This window comes from Electrona antarctica (genome assembly GCF_951216825.1).
Source record: "Electrona antarctica genome assembly, chromosome: 12".
Lineage (NCBI taxonomy): Eukaryota > Metazoa > Chordata > Actinopteri > Myctophiformes > Myctophidae > Electrona > Electrona antarctica.
The window spans coordinates 31,236,694-31,254,743 of NC_136793.1; the positions used below are offsets into that span (position 1 = coordinate 31,236,694).

The following is an 18,050-nucleotide window of genomic DNA, read 5'->3' on the forward strand; positions in this document are numbered from 1 at the left end:
TGTCTGACTGTTTGCTTTTTTGTAATCTCTGGAATACGTTTTTGTGGACAAGAAAGAACAAATAATAAACCATTTGCTGTCATTCATTATAAACATGGTCATGCATGACCATGAATGCTATAATGAACAATTTCCAGTGACTGCCTCACTGCGTTTTATTTTGTATTTTTTTTACTAGCACATGGTGTGTGTGCATACTCTGGTGACTTTGTATACCAAACAATAAAGTTTGAGAGGACTTCAGGAAATTCCTTTGAGATTTATATGTCTGAACTAGCTGTGCATAGTAAAAGATGAGACATTGATGATACAACTGGAATAACCTATTGTACTGTGCCTCAACCCCGAGTGAATTTGGCTAAATGATGTTCTCATAGTTCTCATTTACATTGAGAGCAGAAGACAGGCCAATTTGATACTAATATAGAATTTAGGCCTACAATGTTGACGTTAGATCAAGTTTACGATCAAGTTACAATGCAAATGCTGTTACAGTGTTTATAGGGCAAGAGCAGAAGTGCCTTGCATCATGCGCCACTGGCCCAGTTCTCTGTAAATATACTGTCCACCTCTGCAAATTCAGAGCTGCATATGACTGATGACTGATGCAATACCGGCAAGTTATTGGGCAGCTTGTTTTAGTGAGCACATACATTACAAAGACTATAAATAATTAAAAACCATTGCAAAGTGCATCACAATTTGGTATAACATAACTTTTATATTTCTTATTTATATTGCATTTTAATCTGATAATTATGAAATCTAAAATTAATATGTTGGACCCTCTGGAGTTTCCCTGGCATGTGTGGAACATTGTGTCAGGCAACCTTTGGTTTATCTGAGTAGATGATGATTAACTATTGAATGAAAATTTCAAGAATGTTAATATATTGATAATAAAAATCACATTACATGTTATATTTCATATTAAGCCAGTAATACCACTTCTGTAGTGTGTATCTATTCAGGAGGCATGGACAAATGTAATTATTTCCCACCACCAATTATGCAAATATTGTTCTCTGGTTCATGATGCAATACTGGGTTTGGGTTGAATCATTTAGGGAGGTGGCACCATTGTTATGTCTCTGTTGCATGTCTAAGCATAATCCCTCACAAATGTTTTTGTCACGATGACTAGCAAATAATTTGAAGCCGGATTTTTGTATTTACCTGTACACATAGCTGGATAACAGGATGATGATTTGATATTCATAGGTGTTTGTTCTTCTGTTGTTTGCTTCTTAGTTCACTTGCCAGAATGTGAACCCAGGCATGTTGAGTACACCAACATTTTATGTTAGAAATGTTGAGTATGGGTCCCCAGCATGTAGAAACTGCCGGATGCTAACTTCCATATGTTGAGCAATTTTCATAATTGGCATAATATGTGACCATACCATTAACAACCTATAGAAGGGAAAAAAATCATCATGCTTTATGTAGCATGTGACATGTCAAACTAGGGGGTATTCATGATGCTGAATCCATTCCAATTGAGTATTCGTTTTGCACAAAAAACACTCCTTGGGCTAAAAACGGCGATAGCTGTCATCGCAAATGTGATGATGTCAGCAAGTGGCTATGGCTGTTTTTAGCCCAATGAGTGTTGTTTTGTAAAACTAATGCTTGGAATGGATTCAGCATCATGAATACCCCCTAGTTTGACATGTCACATGCTACATAAAGCATGATGATCTTTTTTTCCTTCTATAGGTTGTTAATGGTATGGTCACATATTATGACAATTATGAAAATTGCTCAGTTTCTAAATGCCGGGGACAACATAAAACCATGGTTGTACTCAACATGTCCGTGTTCACAATGGGGCTCTATATGGGCTGGCAAGTAAACTATCTTGTAAATGTCTGTTGAGCAACATTCATAAGAACATGTAGGCAAAATAATGCTTATTGTGATATTAATGACACATTTGTTTAACAGGATTATGAAATAAGTGAATATGCATTGAATGTGCATTGTGCACACATGCTGCCTGGCTGACTCCTACATATAGGATTATGTAGTAGTTGTATCAGCATTTTCTCAAATATCGATCTCTCACGTATTTCCAATTATATGTGAGACAGTGTTACAAAACCGAAAGACAGTGGTATGATGTTGAGCTTTTCAGAACATTGTCTTCAGGCAAAATAAATGGCAGCTTTTGAGCTTTACCAAACCATAGAGACTTGAATCAATGCTGCCTGTGGGCTGAACTGCTACCCCATGTAAAAGATCAAAGCTTCCGATTAAGTTAGAAAACAGGTCATCATAGCCTTAAGGCCAGGTAAGGGAGTGATGGGAGCTTTTTGAGTAGAGTAAAATTACGTTATGTGGGAGATAATATACCCTGGTGGTGCTCTTTTCTGCATTGACTGTTTTGGTCCTAAACTTATTTCCAGGTCTATCAGATTGTTAGGTTGAGGTAGTTAATGTTCTCATGTCCTTGTTATCGCAGAAATGAGATTACAGTATCTTCAAAATGGTCATAGAAAATACCTCATTGCACTTTATTGTCCGGTACCCTGCAGCCCTTGAGCACAATGAATGCATGGTGTCTGTCTGTCTGTCTGTCTGTCTGTCTGTCTGTCTGTCTGTCTGTCTGTCTGTCTGTCTGTCTGTCAATTGATGAATTGAACAAGGTGGACCCTCTTGTAAACAAGTGTAATGCTTAATTGGGTCATCCACTCACAGTTAACAGTCTTTGTATTGAGTTTGTGCTTGAAATGTACTGTAATTCTAAAACTGTTAATAAATATTTCAATCAATCAATCTGTCTGTCTGTCTGTCTGTCTGTCTGTCTGTCTGTCTGTCTGTCTGTCTGTCTGTCTGTCAATTGATGAATTGAACAAGGTGGACCCTCTTGTAAACAAGTGTAATGCTTAATTGGGTCGTCCACTCACAGTTAACAGTCTTTGTATTGAGTTTGTGCTTGAAATGTACTGTAATTCTAAAACTGTTAATAAATATTTCAATCAGTCTGTCTGTCTGTCTGTCTGTCTGTCTGTCTGTCTGTCTGTCTGTCTGTCTGTCTGTCTGTCTCTCTCTCTCTCTCTCATACACATAATGGGTGGAGCACCTAAAATATAATATAGGTGGTATAGCCTTGCAATCCAATGTTGTGGTATTCAATACACATATATCCATATGTTTGGTATATTCAACATCTTCTAGAGTTTTACCTGTGGATGGTAAACAAGCATGGAAATTTGTAACCAATTGTAACTCAAGATATCAATCATGCCCAACCTAGATGCATTGATCCATGTTTTTGAATTGAAATGCAATTATATTCTGTCTACAAAATGTTCATATGCCACAATCTTGTTCCTCTCTGGAGGCTAGTAGGCTTGGGAACAAATGGTTCCTGAGCCATGTGGCTCATAGGTCAGGAGCCTATCTCATATTTGCTTAGCGTGAGGCAGCTTGATGTACAAGTAGTAGTACACTGCCTTGACATGATGCTAGTATGTCGCAGGAGGACCCCAATCCTGCGACAATCCAAATCTTGCATGAGCACCAATCAGGGAGGTATTGAATGACTCAGCTGCAGATTAAACCTAGCTAGATTAAACCCAGATCTTGAAGCGAATATTCAAATTCAGGTGTCATAGTAGGAACACGAACAGGAGAACTATAAAGGTGTGCTTAGTGCAAATAAAATATTTGACACACATAAATATTGGAAGTATACATTTGCGATGCAGCAGCATCACTGCCCATTCTGCATGTCTGCAATTGGCTAGTTATTGTCCATTATGGACTCTTATACCATACCTTTGTCAGGATGATTGCTCTGTGATTATGAATTCATAAATATGACATTGATAGATTTGGGGAATAAAAGGGAATTAAGGTGCTTGTCTTTGTTTTGCTGTCAGTATGCACAAGAAATATGACCCTGATTAAAGATTGTCCTATGTATGGTAGTATAACATGGGCAGACGGACGGACTCTCGAGTACATTTCCAAGACAAATGTTTTACTTTTACTCTGAGTAAATTGGCTGTAGCGTACTGAGTACTTTTAGGTTGGCTGTTTTGTCTATGGACTTTTAATGTTTGTCTTATTTAAGGGCAAACCCAAAAAATGTCCCTAAAAAATCAGCATGCGTGACGTCATGTGGCAGCCACACTGGGCACTCACTTCACACGAGTGAGATTTTTTTTCATACACACTTCGGCTCTCATACTAGCCGTGTCTGTGTCTTCCCCCTCTGCTCACCAGCGGCGGCAGGGCTACTCTCACTCGGTGTTCATACTGTTGTTAAGAGGGGACGATCGGCACAACCAACTACCTTTTGTAGATTGGATCAAAAAGGGAAAGTATAATCATGTTATACTAAGATCTACAACAACATAGTGGTTCTATAAGCAAGCACATCAGTGCATGCAGTGCAGGTGGTTTCAGAGTTACTTCTCTGAAACAAGAGTTACAAGGTCCTATAAATGAATTGTGAAAACATTACAGCAATTTGTTGATGTGAAAAATAAGAAATTTACTTTTACTTGTACTTTAAGTATTTTTAAAAGCATGTACTCTTGAATACTTAAGCACATTTAAAAGCAAGTACTTTTTTACTCTTACTTGAGTAGCATTTTCACTGAGCTACTTTTACTTGTAGTGGAGTAAAGGTCTTACTCAAGTACTGGGGTCGAGTACTCTGTCCACCTCTGCCAGAGATTATGAAAATTAAAACACATGTCTACGCACTACACAGGTATAGGAAACTAATTTATAAGATATTGCAATAAAGTGACAGGACTTATGATTGCAGTCCTGAAGACTTGGGTCGTTCTCTTCATAAAACACCTGTAACCCAAACTGTAGGGCCTACTTAAGTCACTGGATAAGAACGTCTGCTCAATGGCCTGTAATTACAATGTTGGGTTACATGTGTGTATGTGTGTGTGTGTGTGTGTGTGTGTGTGTGTGTGTGTGTGTGTGTGTGTGTGTGTGTGTGTGTGTGTGTGCGCTGTGCTGTGCTGTGCGTGTGTGTGGCGAGAGGACTCAGTGAACTCTTGGACTTGATATGGTAAACCAGTGCTTCTCAAAGTGGGGTCAGGGTTACTTGAGGGCAGAGGGGTCCAATGGTCCAAATAGACCCTTACAGGTCTGCAACTCAGAGACAACGTGTTGACAGTTACACACATGTGAACCATACGGGTCCAGACCAGTTATTGTATACTCTCAGACTCAGAGTTATGGAGGTCCTTGAAATTAAAAAGTTGTGTAACCACTGGTAAAAACTAATCGCTGATGTACTGTGGATGCTGACTGAGCAGGACTTCAAAGGCGTGCTGTATCCCACACAAGCACTACATCACACTGTTTTCCCTCCCTTCCGTGTTGGAAATGGTATGGCCCCCTGGCTGTGACGTCAACGGCGTCTTCTCCACTGCTTAAATAGTGGAGCGCTGCGCAATGACTGGCGCGTTCATGCATACAGCAGCAGACAGGGTCGGGAACTAAACAGTCAAGTCAAGGCGTAAAAAGTAAAAACGGTGCGAAGCTCGCATTAGGTCGCGAAGATAGCATTTATATATTTCACACAACAAAATAAGGAGCGTGAACGATGATGAACGGACAAATGAACGGTTTCCATAACTCTCTCATTGAGGAAGACTGCTTCTTGTTCACCTCAGAATCGGTCGGAGAAGGACATCCTGGTAAGACACGCAGCATAATTGTGTGTACAAAATAAAACATTGGCTTCATGCGTTTGGTATCTTATTTCTAATGGACATTGGGCACACACAAAAACGAATGAACGAACGAAGAAAACAAAAGACTGTGGTGAAAACATTGCCACTTAAATCTTTTATAGGCGGGTAGTAGGCTAGTAGGTTGGACAGCAGATTTGTGAAAGCTAACCTCCGCTAGCTAATCGTAGCTAAATTAGATAATCCTGCCGCGTGGTTTATGTGAGACCCAGTGAGCCGAATACTCACTACCACAACTATCACAATGTTTTTCTAAACAATGGATAGATCTCGAACGGTTCTGTTATTCGTCTAGTAACATTCTGTTTGGTATTAATGAGTCTCATTTGGCCCTGCGGTTAGCGACAAGGATTAAACATGTATACCGAGTCGACAGGAAGCGATCGCAGGTACGCTCGTTTATGTCAATGACACTGTTAAATGCCAAATCTACGATTTGGTGTATTCACGTTCCACTGGCTCGGGTTGATGTTGTTACCCGCGGCACGTGCACCCGGCCTGCTGAAATGGCGACGGAGGAGGAAAGGAAGGCCTCCAGCCACTCCCACTGCGAACATGTGCGGATGGCGCTAAAAAACAACCAGCCTCCCCTGACTTTTCCGCGAATCCATAAAGCGTCATCATTGACTGAGCTTTATAGTTGCCTGTGTGCAAGCATATAGTGGTTGCACGGTTTTATAACTACACTGTGGTTCTTGTTTACAGACAAGATTTGTGATCAGATCAGTGATGCGGTACTCGATGCCCACCTCAAGCAAGATCCCGATGCCAAAGTTGCGTGTGGTAAGGAAAATGGTGCTCCTGTTTTCTACTGCAATGCTTCTGAATGGTTTAATTCAAGGACCCCGAGTTTGGTATGCATTAGGCACTATGCATTAGGCCACTATGCATTATGAGTTTGGTATGCATTAGGCCACTATGCATTATGAGTTTGGTATGCATTAGGCCACTATGCATTAGAGTTTGGTATGCATTAGGCCACTATGCATTAGAGTTTGGTATGCATTAGGCCACTATGCATTATGACTTTGGTATGCATTAGGCCACTATGCATTAGGCCACTATGCATTAGAGTTTGGTATGCATTAGGCCACTATGCATTAGAGTTTGGTATGCATTAGGCCACTATGCATTATGACTTTGGTATGCATTAGGCCACTATGCATTAGAGTTTGGTATGCATTAGGCCACTATGCATTATGACTTTGGTATGCATTAGGCCACTATGCATTAGACTTTGGTATGCATTAGGCCACTATGCATTAGACTTTGGTATGCATTAGGCCACTATGCATTATGACTTTGGTATGCAATGCATTAGGCCACTATGCATTAGAGTTTGGTATGCATTAGGCCACTATGCATTAGAGTTTGGTATGCATTAGGCCACTATGCATTATGACTTTGGTATGCATTAGGCCACTATGCATTAGAGTTTGGTATGCATTAGGCCACTATGCATTATGACTTTGGTATGCATTAGGCCACTATGCATTAGACTTTGGTATGCATTAGGCCACTATGCATTAGAGTTTGGTATGCATTAGGCCACTATGCATTATGACTTTGGTATGCATTAGGCCACTATGCATTAGAGTTTGGTATGCATTAGGCCACTATGCATTATGACTTTGGTATGCATTAGGCCACTATGCATTAGAGTTTGGTATGCATTAGGCCACTATGCATTATGACTTTGGTATGCATTAGGCCACTATGCATTAGAGTTTGGTATGCATTAGGCCACTATGCATTATGACTTTGGTATGCATTAGGCCACTATGCATTATGACTTTGGTATGCATTAGGCCACTATGCATTAGACTTTGGTATGCATTAGGCCACTATGCATTATGAGTTTGGTATGCATTAGGCCACTATGCATTAGACTTTGGTATGCATTAGGCCACTATGCATTAGAGTTTGGTATGCATTAGGCCACTATGCATTATGACTTTGGTATGCATTAGGCCACTATGCATTAGAGTTTGGTATGCATTAGGCCACTATGCATTATGACTTTGGTATGCATTAGGCCACTATGCATTATGACTTTGGTATGCATTAGGCCACTATGCATTAGAGTTTGGTATGCATTATGACTTTGGTATGCATTAGGCCACTATGCATTAGAGTTTGGTATGCATTAGGCCACTATGCATTAGGCCACTATGCATTAGAGTTTGGTATGCATTAGGCCACTATGCATTAAAGTTTGGTATGCATTAGGCCACTATGCATTAAAGTTTGGTATGCATTAGGCCACTATGCATTAGAGTTTGGTATGCATTAGGCCACTATGCATTAAAGTTTGGTATGCATTAGGCCACTATGCATTAAAGTTTGGTATGCATTAGGCCACTATGCATTACGCTGAAAGTGTACTAATGGAACCAAATGGACTGTTTGGGTACACTCTTGAGTTAAAGGGTTTGTTTGTTTACTAAATATCAATAATTGACCTAGGGACTCCCTGGAAACCCCCCCCCCCCCCCCTCCTGTACAGCCACTGTACACGAATCACATCGGATGAAGGATAGCTCAGATGTTTGTTCATGCATTGTGTAGTTTGTGAATACATTTTATGTATTCATCTTATGTGGGTATTTGTGAATACATCTTATGTATTCACAAATGCCCCTCCTTTGAACGATTGTAGAGACAGTTGCCAAGACCGGGATGATCCTCCTGGCAGGTGAGGTGACATCACGTGCCATAGTGGACTATCAGAAGGTTGTTCGTGATACAATCCGCCACATAGGATATGACGACTCTTCCAAAGGTATGGTACATTTTGGGCACTTTTATTTAATTTGCACTTCCCTGAATTGTCTTGCAGGTTTCAGTAATTTTTGTTTTGTTATAAGGTTTTGACTACAAGACATGCAATGTTCTTGTGGCTCTGGAGCAGCAATCTCCTGATATTGCCCAAGGTGTTCACATGGATCGCAACGAGGAGGACATTGGGGCAGGGGACCAGGTCAGTAGTCTGTTGACCAGACATGCAGCGTGCATTGCCGATTTACAAGGTCACAATGTGTCGCTAAACACATTGTGAGCTTGTAGAAGGGCTATTATTATATATAATATCATATTTATTTTTCCTATAATATTACCAAAATGGGGATGGCAGGGAAGGTGGCTAAAATCTGATGCAGGTTTACTGACTTATTGGTGGAGTTTGAGGATGCGCAGCCACGGTGATCCAACAGTTTGTCTTTCTTCTGCAGGGACTGATGTTTGGCTATGCCACTGATGAGACGGTGGAATGTATGCCGCTCACTATTGTCCTTGCCCACAAGCTGAATGCCAAGTTGGCAGAACTGCGCCGCAATGGCACACTGCCCTGGCTCCGTCCAGACTCAAAGACCCAGGTGTGTGTGAGGAGGAGGGGGGGGGGGGGATTGATTGCACATTTGAAAGTATGTGTGTGCAATTAATTTACCCCTGTAATTTTACATTCTGTACAGGTGACTGTTCAGTACCGCCAGGACCGTGGTGCCATGCTTCCATTGCGTGTGCATACCGTTGTTGTCTCTGTACAGCACGATGAAGATGTATGCTTGGACGAGATGAGAGATGCCCTAAAGGAGAAGGTCGTCAAGGCGGTTGTTCCATGCATCTACCTGGATGATGACACAATCTACCATCTGCAGCCAAGCGGACGCTTTGTGATCGGAGGCCCCCAGGTACGTTTATGACTTCAATGTTTTTACAGCTACTTATGGTATGACTAAAACTAACCTGGCTAATGTTTAACTATTTTAAGCATCCTTGTCAGCCACTGAAATTGCAACCTCTTACCCTTTTCATTACAGGGAGATGCTGGCCTGACAGGGCGTAAGATCATTGTTGACACGTATGGAGGTTGGGGTGCGCATGGGGGTGGTGCTTTCTCTGGGAAGGACTACACTAAAGTAGATCGGTCTGCTGCATATGCTGCTCGCTGGGTGGCTAAGTCCCTGGTGAAGGCTGAGCTGTGTAAGAGAGTGTTGGTTCAGGTGAGGCATTATTTAAAGACTTGGGCTTTGCCTCTTGGAGTAATATGCGGTGGCAAACTTGTGTGTGTGTGTGTGACAAATATGCACATCTGCTCTATTAGGTAGCCTATGCCATTGGAGTTGCCCATCCCCTCTCCATTTCCATCTTCCACTATGGGACCTCCAACAAGAGTGAGAGAGAGTTGCTTGACATTGTAAAGAGGAACTTTGATCTCCGCCCAGGGGTCATTGTGAGGTAATGTATATCGTCTGAGATTCTCACTGAATCAGAAACTCGCGGCTCATTCTTTCTTATGCTTTACAGTCTTGCCATTTTGCTTGAACTGCTGCAGCCACGTTTCAAATACTTTACCCTTTCCTTGTATTTCAATTTGATCTGCATAATGACCGTAATGCCCTCTTGTGCAACTCCTGGTGATTTTTGGGTTCTGTAGGCTTATTAAAGCTTTGTATTGCTCTGCTACTATAGAGGTGTATATAGGCTAGTGTTGAAGGGTAAATTGAATCAAAAGGCATTCCGTGTCTTTGATTAACAGGCAGGGTCAGTTTATTTGCAGTATGACCACATTGAAACTACCAGAGCTATAGCACAGAGGAAGAATGATATAAACATGGGTGAAACAATAAGTAAACTTAAGAATAAATTAAAACTGATTAATGCAGTATGACAGGTGTAGTGCATGTGAGTGACTATAAAGACATATAAGGTACCCAGCATGTTCAAGCTTTCTAGCTCACATTCAAATAGACTGCCTTTTTTAAATGGGACCAGTGTGCTTTCCATCTGCAAGCCGCAGTCCCCACTGCTCAAGGATGAGTTGGGTTGACATGGTATTGGTAAGTGTCAAAGCTTCATGAGTCTCCTTCTCTTTATCAGATGGTCTTATAAACCTCTTTGATTATGGTTTTCTTTTGTGGCTCTTGACACTCCCCACTGGCTGATTTGAGCATTCTGCCTTTGTGAGTATTGATACATGCGTCTAAGTTCACTTCAGGTGACTGCTGCTAAATGTGCTGATTATGTATTCCAGGGAGCTGGATCTGAAGAAGCCCATGTATCAGAGGACTGCAGCCTACGGCCACTTTGGCCGGGACTCCTTCCCATGGGAGGTGCCCAAAAAACTCAAATACTAAACCTGTTAAGCTTTCCCCCCAGGCTTGTTGGTGTATACTACAGAGAAGCCTACAAGATCCCGGGGGTGAAACGCACTTAACCTCTCTCATAATGGCATAAGTTAAACCCTTGTCTATCCCTTTCTCTCTTCACCTCCCTTCCTGTCTTGTCGCTCTTTTCCCCGTTTGTAGAGTCGTACTAGATTCTAGATTCAAGGACACATGTTTCAGAATTTTGATGTTAAAAGACGAGTAAGATTGAATTCCACACAAATCGCATACGATTTCCCTTCTCTCTCTCCCAGTGATAGACCCCGCGTAGCTGCAGTTTGGTTGTTCACTCTGGGCATTCCACATTCTGGGTCAATATCAGAAGTCTTGTGTTCCAGTGTGCTGGTGTTACCATAAGGTTAATCACAGTACCCATCTTAATTTACTGGTGCTATTGGTAGGGAATCTACAGGGCATCATCATCTGTAAGGCCTTTTCCTAGAGAAGCGATGCAGTTTTTCCAGTAGTTTAATTTTCTCAACATTCCCCCATGTCAGTCTGGTACGGTTGTTCCCAAACTTTATTTTTATCTGAGCTTTATTCTCAGTCTTTTTGTGGAGGATGCTAGAATGGCACAATAAAAGGGCCAAGGGTTGATGCTTTTCTTTCCAGAAAAATGCTATGCATTGCGGGCTGGGGAGCGATCCAAAATCTGAGGGTGGAAGGCCTCGCATGCCCCAACAGATCTTTGCTGTTTTCTGACGTAATACAGAAAAGTCAGAGGCTGCTGTGTCACTGCTCTGATCTGGAGGGGTATTTGTTATACTTGATTGTTGGGGGACAATTTGGATGGTCTTATAATTGAAATTCAATTTTAAACTACTCCGCTGTTTCTTTTAGTGTCCCATCTTTTTAATTGATGGAATTCCCATATACTCCTTAGGAATATTGATTGATGGCAGGTGTAGCTACAGAGAAACCTGGTTCCCATCCTTATCCTGAAGGAGTGTTTTGTATTCCACAATGTTCTTATTGGCTGAACAGAAATCTAAACATGACACTATTTATTTGTTCTCTGAAACTTGGTGTGGATACAGAGAAGCTGAGGATTCAGATGGCAGCTTTTTAACACATGGTTTCCTTACTTGATGATCATTACTTTTCAGTGTTTCTCTTGTGGTTCCAAAGTGTCCTACAGAAAAGCTTTGGTGTGCCTCCACAAGGAATTGTCACTGTCTAATGTGAAATATTTTGCCGTTTTGGAATGGGTATTTGTTTGAGGCGGGGGTGGGGGGGGGGTGGGGAATTAGAAGTCCCTGTACACGTCTTGTACTGTTCTGGCCTTCACCTGTCCTCGTGGATTGAATGGCGACGTTTGGCTGGTGTTGTACAGAGAAACCAGCCTTGTTTACATGGCCATCTTGTGTGTTGGATAGGGTTTCAAGATTTGGTTTTGTTCCCCTTTACCACTCTGGAGTCGGGAGGTCGTCCTGTTTGCTACGGTGAGCGTAAGAGTGCCTTTTCTATTTCCTCTTTTCCCCACCCTTGAGCTGAACCACTTTCTATCAATCCCCCTCCTATCAACATGCGTCCAAGTTCCAGAGAGTAGCTTGTACTGTATTATGCTTGTCTAGGGATTGGATACAGTTTTCCTCATGTTCTGATTATATTGGTTCTAATAAATGGCTACTTTCCTGCTACACACTTTGTCATTGTCTTTATAGTAACATTATAGTTATGTGTAATGGCGTGTGAATAATGTTGAAGGATTCTTAAGAGAAAAGGTGAAAATGGCAGAAGTTCACAATGTGAGTGACGAGCGTGGCTATTTCGCTATTCTTTATGCCATGTGGTTAGTCTATGAGAAATGTATTAGATTTATTGTTTTGTTGAGGTATGTGTGTGTATATAGCTCCTCAAAAAATGTGACTATTCTGCAAAAAATCATGTTCTCCTGTAATATAATTCAAAAAGTGAAACTTTCATATATTCTCAATTCATTGCACAAATTATTTTTTAATCTTGATGATTATGGCATACAGCTCATAAATCAAAAACTCATCTCAAAATATTTTACGAGACAACTTTTTAATCCAGAAATGTCCAGCTGAAAAGTATATTAATGTATGCAGTCAATACTTGGTATGGGCTACTTTTGAACAAAATATTTCATCAAATGTGGCATGGAGGTGATCAGCCTGTGGCACTGTTTAGGTGAAAGCCCAGGTTTGCTTTGATAGCAGCCGTAATTCATTTTTATTGAGTCTTCTGTCTCACACCTTCCTCTTGACCAGGGGTGCCCAAAAGGTAGATGGCGATCTACCAGTAGATCACAAAGGCTGCAGATCACATGGCATGGTCCTACAAATATAATTTAAATATAAAAACACTTTCACATCTGCCACTTGAATTAAAGTCAAAGTCGTATACGATTTGTCTCGCACGTTACCGCAGTGAAATTTGTTCTCCATTTGACTCATCTCTTGGAGCAGTGAGCCGCAGCCGTGCCATGCTCGGGAATCATTTAATTAGTTGATTTGACCCCCCCCAATCCAACCCTTGATGCTGAGTGCCATGCAGGGAGGCATTGGGTCCCAGTTTTACAGTCTTTGGTATGACCCGGCCGGGGATCGAACCTCACAGTTTCAGGGAGGACACACTAACCTCAAGGCCACTGTCTGGTACAGTGACCTTGACCTTAAGGTGACTTGATTGACATCGAAAAGGGCCTGTCAGCTCAAACCCACAATGCAATACTTTGTATTACAAGATTACAGATGTACACGTATGTGTACAAGAGTGTTGTACAAAAATGCCAGTAGCATTACAAAGAGATATATATATATATATATATATATATATATATATATATATATTAAAAAAACTACCAATTCCATTTTCTCTATTTCTCATTTAAGTGTGCATGTCTCATGTCTTACTGTACTATTCCAAAGCTCCCTACATTTTTAAACAAATTTCAGCAATGGGATAATTTTTTTTTTTTGGGGTAGATCTCGTTGAGCTGGTAATTTTGAAAGCGGCTTACGAGTAAAAAAAGAAAGTGGGCACCCCTGCTCTTGACCGTACAACCTAGATTCTCCATGGGTATATACCATAGTCAGTACACCTTTGCTAGTAGTTTTGGCACTGCGTGCAGGTGCCAAATCAAGCTGGAAAGGAAAATCGGCATCTCCATAAAGCCTGTCAACATACGGAAGCACAAAGTGTTCTAAAATATCCTGATAGATGGCTGTGTTGACTCCTTTTGCAATTTATTTTGAGTCATGCCTCTTTAGCTTAGATTGACTGGCCTACATGGTATTACTGTGCTGAACTGACCAGCCAACTAGCCTGACCTGAACCCCACAGAGAATCTAGGTTGTCAAGAGGATGCTGTGAGACATAAGACGATACAAATGAATTTAAGGCTGTACAGTATGTTTACACCCAATGTAATGCCCACCAAAACATAAGGCAGGTCCTTGCTCGGTTTTATGAATACATAAATGTCCGTTTGTGCCAACTCGATGTTACTGTATAAGTTTTGTGATGTGATTGTATTCCTTGAATTGAGGCATACACAGCCTTAATTTCACCGTACATATTTCTGATTAATTATTGTATTTACAGCAGCTAAGTCTGTAAAATCCACATTCCACAACCGGTCGGACAAAACCGACATACCTGGTTGAATTTCAAATTAAAACACTATCCCTGGTTGTTTTAGCATTTTGCTACAAACTTAAAAATAAAATAAATGTAACGACATGCGTAACAACGGGTTATGAGCTAGTAGATTTAAAATGGCCGAAATGGGTAATGGGGCGAGTAAAAGAAAGAGAAATACTCGGAAGTACCTAAAATTGTGCTCGGGTGCAGTAGAGTAAATGTAATTTCTTTCCACCACTGTACTACTGTCTGCAAAAATAATTGTGCTTTGGGCACATTAAAATGAACCAAACTAAAATATTAACATGAACAAATATGGTTTAGGAACTAAAGTAATAGAAAATATGTAAAGCTTATTTGTCACCGCACCTTGGGAAAACATTGACAAGAGAGAACGTAAAATTGAACCAGTAACAATTTAATGTTTCACTTTAATACCTTATCTAGTTAGCCTCATTAGCCTACACAAAAAATGTTGTTTGTTTTGTTGCCTGGTGGCTATTGCACCCCATGACATGTGACCTTTTCATATGGGGTTATAGCTTTATTTCACAACCTGTCAGAATAACAACCAAATCCAGTTTCTATGACACATACTGTATATTCTGAATAATCCTGTAAATTTGATAATTTGTTGGCTGGCTGTTAATTTGCTACAGAACTCTTAGCAGCTTTGTACAATAATGAATGGAACTTTGTGTTCCATGAGCTCATTGTATTATACATACTGTTGGTAGATAGAGTTTCATTGGACTGAAATTAACCCTGTGCTTGCTTGCTTTTTAACACTGGCACAGAAACATGGAGCTAAGTAAAGAAACATGCCAAGCATGTTGAGAGACCTGTTGTCCCCTGCAGTCCAAAAACTTGATCCTCTACATTAGTTTCTGTGGTTACGTGATTTTATCTGGAAATTGTATCTCTTTTTGTGTGATAGTCGCCTAACTGGGAAGTTCCACGTATGCTGTCATGGCACCTCTTAGAGGGGTATTGGATGTTTCAGTGTACAGGTCTAATAACTCTTCGGGAAGCCTCCCAAACTCTTGCTATATATAATATAATAGCAGATCTGCAAAAGCTGGAGGATTGGTGTAGAGGGGACAAAGGGCAGACCAAGTACAGAGCCAACGTTCAAGTTTAAGGGTTTAATAGGGTAAATGTCTGAAAATACACATGAACAAAAAAACATTAATTTAATGACAGTGCTGTCAAACAAGTAATTGAAAAAGTCTAATCTGCAACATAATTGTATTCAATTATGTAGTCGGGGTCCCTGTTCATTCTCTCAACTTGGCCTGGACAACGTTGAGGAGCCCTCAATGTCTTCATTTATTATCATCTATTATGAATCATCATTGTCATTTTATAACTATACGTTAAGGAAGTACTTCATTTTCGGAAAGCTTGGCGACCATCATTTTGTAGTAACAGTAGCTACATATACAGTACATTTACAGTGTATCCAAGAACAGAATTTAGGTCAAGTAACACCATGACATTCCAATTTTGTGTCACTAATTGACAACACTTGGACAGTAGCAGCTGTCTATTCACTAGCAAACTGGCTCTGTCAAAATGCTATATTTAACTCTGAATGTGGGGGGCTTCACTTGGGTTACACTGCCACAACCTTGAAAGGGAAAGCTCATCAGTCCATTCACAGTGGCAAGTGGCAACTTCATAGTATTTTACAGTTTAAACATGTAGAGCAAGAGAATGCTTCAAATAAGTCTTTGACTCCTTTCTGTTCTGGTGGTGATCAACTTTTGAATACTGTATGGCCTGTGTTGTTTATGTTTTGGATGAACTGTGCTAATGTCAGTCACGTTAATATTAATCTTTGTACTGTGTGTAGCAGCATATCCTTCACACAACAAATGTTTGCAAAGAAGAGTACAGATCTTCTGAAGATGTCGTGGACTCAAAGATCATGTTTATTCTTTTCACCGCTAAAACACTTCACAGAGAAGAAATGGATTGTCCAAGTGTCAGCTGTGGGTAATGTCATAGCTTGACGGTCAGAATGTGGCTAGTCAGCTGTTGGGATGGGTTGCCTGTTACAGTGTGAAGACAGTATGATGCAATATTAGTTGGAGTTTGTACTTTATAATGTAATTTGTTTCTTTCAAGACACCTTTTGCTCTTATATTGTAGCGTTTGAGTATTTTCGATAATAAGATGTGAATATAAATACCGGCAAGATTTTTATTTTGACCACATGAGTCAAATTCTAAGCAAATATTGATTTCAGATTTTGTAACAGAAATTAAAAGAATTGTAAAAATCAAAATGAGGCATCTGTTTCATTTCGTATTTTACATGATTCTTTTTACGTCAATGTCAGAAAATTCTATTCAAAAAGTCTATTTTTGAGAGCGCGGGAGTATCTGCAATTCACTTTTTGCAGTGAATTGAAGTGTACTAAATAATGCCTTATCAGTACTAATGCCATCATGTTGATAAAAGGTACAACGGTGGACACACTGCTTAATAACCAAATAATGTTTATCACAATAAAGCAATCATGGCCATGTTAAATTTGCAAAATCATTATTGTAAAAGCTTGTAATGCAATACAATGGAATGTTTGACGCCAAACATTCTAGGACATTCCAGGATGTTCTTGCTACAAATACATCCACTACTGGCCTCTCATTACACTGTCCATAAGTTAAAGTTCAAATGACCATAGTACAGTACATCCATGCAGTTCAAATGACCATAGTACAGTACATCCATGCAGTTCAAATGACCATAGTACAGTACATCCATGCAGTTCAAATGACCATAGTACAGTACATCCATGCAGTTCATAGTACAAATGACCATAGTACAGTACATCCATGCAGTTCAAATGACCATAGTACAGTACATCCATGCAGTTCAAATGACCATAGTACAGTACATCCATGCAGTTCATAGTACAAATGACCATAGTACAGTACATCCATGCAGTTCATAGTACAAATGACCATAGTACAGTACATCCATGCAGTTCAAATGACCATAGTACAGTACATCCATGCAGTTCAAATGACCATAGTACAGTACATCCATGCAGTTCAAATGACCATAGTACAGTACATCCATGCAGTTCAAATGACCATAGTACAGTACATCCATGCAGTTCATAGTACAAATGACCATAGTACAGTACATCCATGCAGTTCAAATGACCATAGTACAGTACATCCATGCAGTTCAAATGACCATAGTACAGTACATCCATGCAGTTCAAATGACCATAGTACAGTACATCCATGCAGTTCAAATGACCATAGTACAGTACATCCATGCAGTTCAAATGACCATAGTACAGTACATCCATGCAGTTCAAATGACCATAGTACAGTACATCCATGCAGTTCAAATGACCATAGTACAGTACATCCATGCAGTTCATAGTACAAATGACCATAGTACAGTACATCCATGCAGTTCAAATGACCATAGTACAGTACATCCATGCAGTTCGGTCAGGTTCTCATCAAGACTGGCAAACATGACTGGATATGCGCATTTTTTTTATTTTATTGTTTTCTATAAT

General features: G+C 40.3%; 1 protein-coding gene across 2 annotated transcripts; it reads left to right on the forward strand.

The window, feature by feature from the left end:
* Nucleotides 1-5,427: 5,427 nt before the first annotated feature.
* Nucleotides 5,428-12,534, forward strand: mat2ab (methionine adenosyltransferase 2Ab; the record flags this gene model as incomplete). 2 transcript variants are annotated; one of them, XM_079515528.1, is made up of 9 exons in its annotated part: nucleotides 5,429-5,675; nucleotides 6,435-6,512; nucleotides 8,389-8,511; nucleotides 8,597-8,709; nucleotides 8,960-9,103; nucleotides 9,200-9,418; nucleotides 9,548-9,730; nucleotides 9,832-9,965; nucleotides 10,762-12,534. In XM_079515528.1, exons 1-9 carry the CDS (start codon nucleotides 5,582-5,584, stop codon nucleotides 10,862-10,864), a joined length of 1,191 nt encoding a protein of 396 aa, XP_079371654.1. In that variant the 5' UTR covers nucleotides 5,429-5,581. The 2 variants fall into 2 exon arrangements, with proteins under 2 accessions (XP_079371655.1, XP_079371654.1); XM_079515529.1 differs by lacking the exon at nucleotides 10,762-12,534 and having other exon boundaries at nucleotides 5,428-5,675; nucleotides 9,832-9,969.
* Between the last annotated feature and the right edge of the window lie 5,516 nt (nucleotides 12,535-18,050).